Genomic DNA, 2,162 nt, shown 5'->3' with positions numbered 1-2,162 from the left:
TCCCGGAGCCTGATCCACCGCCTCTTCCGCAGGAACTTCGGGTACACGCTGCGCTCCGTCAGCGACCTCTATGTGCAGAAGCAGCTCCCGGTCCGGGACGACTTCCAGGCCCAGGTCCGGGACTACTACTTCGCCGAGGTCCGGGCGGCCGACTTCTCCGACCCCGCCTTCCTCGCCCACACCAACCGGCACGTGGCCCGGCTCACCAAGGGCCTCATACGAGACGCGCTGCAGGACGTGGACCCCGCGACGCAGATGCTGCTCCTCAACTGCCTCTACTTCAAAGGTAGGAGGCGGCACGGCCCCGGGGCAGACACGCGGGCAGGGCGGCGGGGCCTGCAGCCTCCACCCTCACTCCCCCTGCAGAGCCAGGCTTAGAGTGGCTCGCAGGGCGGGGAAGGTCCCAGCGAGGAAGCCTGTGCTTCACGCCTCGCTGCAGCCGTGACGGGCCACTGCTGTCAGCGTCTCCGTCTCATGGACGCAGAACTGCACTGCTGCTCTAAGGAGCAGCGTTGCTCAGCGTCCCCTCCAGCCCATGTTACACCTGAGTTCGCGCCTTTCTCTGCAGCAGGCCCACCTGGACCTCAGCTTTTTTATTCTCTTTCGGGATGGACCAAAGGCTGGAGACAGGCTGGGCTTAAGGAGCTCACGTTCACAACCCCCTCCTTCCCAGACAGCTGGGGCGGGGAAATCAAGCCTGTATCTAGAGCTACTGCTCTGGGCCAGCAGCGATTTACCCCCAAACCCCACACCCGTGCACACAGGCTCCTGGGACCCCAGAGATAAGGCCGCGCGGGTCTGTAAAGCCTAGGCCCTGCTTGCAATGCCCTGTGGGCACCCTAGCCAGGAGACCTCAGCGCCCCCCACCGCCCAGGGAGCCGGCAGGCAGCCAGGAGCAGCAGGGTTGCGGTGCAGCCGTGCGCGCCTGCGGCCAGGTCAGCCTCTGAGCAGCGGTTCTCAGGTGTGGTCCCCGCACCAGCAGCGTCGGTGCCACCCGGGTCTGGCCCAAACCAGACGTGCGGGTCAGACCACGGGGTGGGCCTCGCAGCCTGTCTGAGCGATGACGCTGTCACAGAGGCCCTGCTCCGCTGACCTCACAGGGTCCTGGGTGAACAAATTCCCGGTGGAAATGACGCACAACCACAACTTCCGGCTGAACGAGCGGGAGGTGGTCAAGGTCCCCATGATGCAGACTAAGGGCGCGTTCCTGGCGGCCAGCGACCAGGAGCTGGACTGCGACGTGCTGCGGCTGGAGTACGTGGGGGGCATCAGCATGCTTGTGGTGGTCCCACACAAGCTGTCCGGGATGAAGACCCTGGAGAGCCAGCTGACACCCCAGGCGGTGGAGCGGTGGCAGAGGAGCATGACAAACAGGTGCCACGGGGGCGGGGGCGCCAGGCCACGGGCGCCTTAGGGGAAGGGGTGCGGTCCCCCAGGCTGTTGTGAACTCAGCCCAGAGCTCTTGCTCGGCCAGAGGCGATCAGAGCGCAGCGGCGAGAAAAGGCGCGGGACAGGAGCGGCGCGGCTCTGCCACACGCCCGCCCCACCCCCAGGGTCCCTGTCAGGACAGGCTCTGTGGCTGGTCAGGGCGGGAGGGACGCATCCGTCACCTCTCCGTCTTCCTGGGCCCGTGTGAAGACGTGACCCTGGTCCGGGCCTCCCTGCAGGACCAGAGCGCACAGACGGAACCGGAACTGGGGGAAAGGCAGGCCTGCCCAGGAGCCAGGCCGCGTCATGCCCCTTATGTTTGCTTTAAGGACCGTCCCTACTGGGCTTCCTTTCTCGTCTGACTGCCCACCACCTCTGCCCTGAGCTGGTGATTGGGCCGGACCACTCTGCTGTCCCCTGCTCGGTCCATCTGGCACCAACCGCCAGTCAGCGTCCCTGTAGCCCCTCAAACCTTCTGTGGGCCCCACCTGCACGACACAGGCCGGCTGCCTGGCCCGCCCACGCCCCTGCTCCTGCCCCAGCCAGAGGAGCCTGTCGCTGCCTCCAGCAGGCCCCGTTCAGGCCCCAGGTCTTGTCCCCACTCCTCCGGGATGGCCCGGCAGAGGACACGGTCTTGTCCCTCGGACGCTAACAGACTGCTGTGCGCTGTGGCGTCGCACGCGCGGCATGCACCCGCTGCCCCCTTGGGGCCGGGACCCCGCGTGCGACGCCAC

The 2,162-nt window shown here is 66.9% G+C and overlaps 1 protein-coding gene across 1 annotated transcript in view; it reads left to right on the top strand.

Moving 5' to 3' along the window:
• The window catches only part of SERPIND1 (serpin peptidase inhibitor, clade D (heparin cofactor), member 1), a gene marked incomplete at its 5' end in the record, with an annotated part of 3,803 nt that continues 1,641 nt past the window's right edge, over positions 1-2,162 (top strand). Inside the window, 2 exons of the mRNA XM_010846311.1 lie at positions 1-286; positions 1,101-1,374. Coding sequence (XP_010844613.1) covers positions 1-286; positions 1,101-1,374 — 560 coding nt within the window. The remainder of the gene's footprint in view (positions 287-1,100; positions 1,375-2,162) is intronic.

This window comes from Bison bison, unplaced genomic scaffold, assembly GCF_000754665.1.
Source record: "Bison bison bison isolate TAMUID 2011002044 unplaced genomic scaffold, Bison_UMD1.0 scf7180017848992, whole genome shotgun sequence".
Taxonomy (NCBI): domain Eukaryota; kingdom Metazoa; phylum Chordata; class Mammalia; order Artiodactyla; family Bovidae; genus Bison; species Bison bison.
Note: the sequence above shows the minus strand (reverse complement) of the source record. Positions and strands in the feature narration are given on the sequence as shown.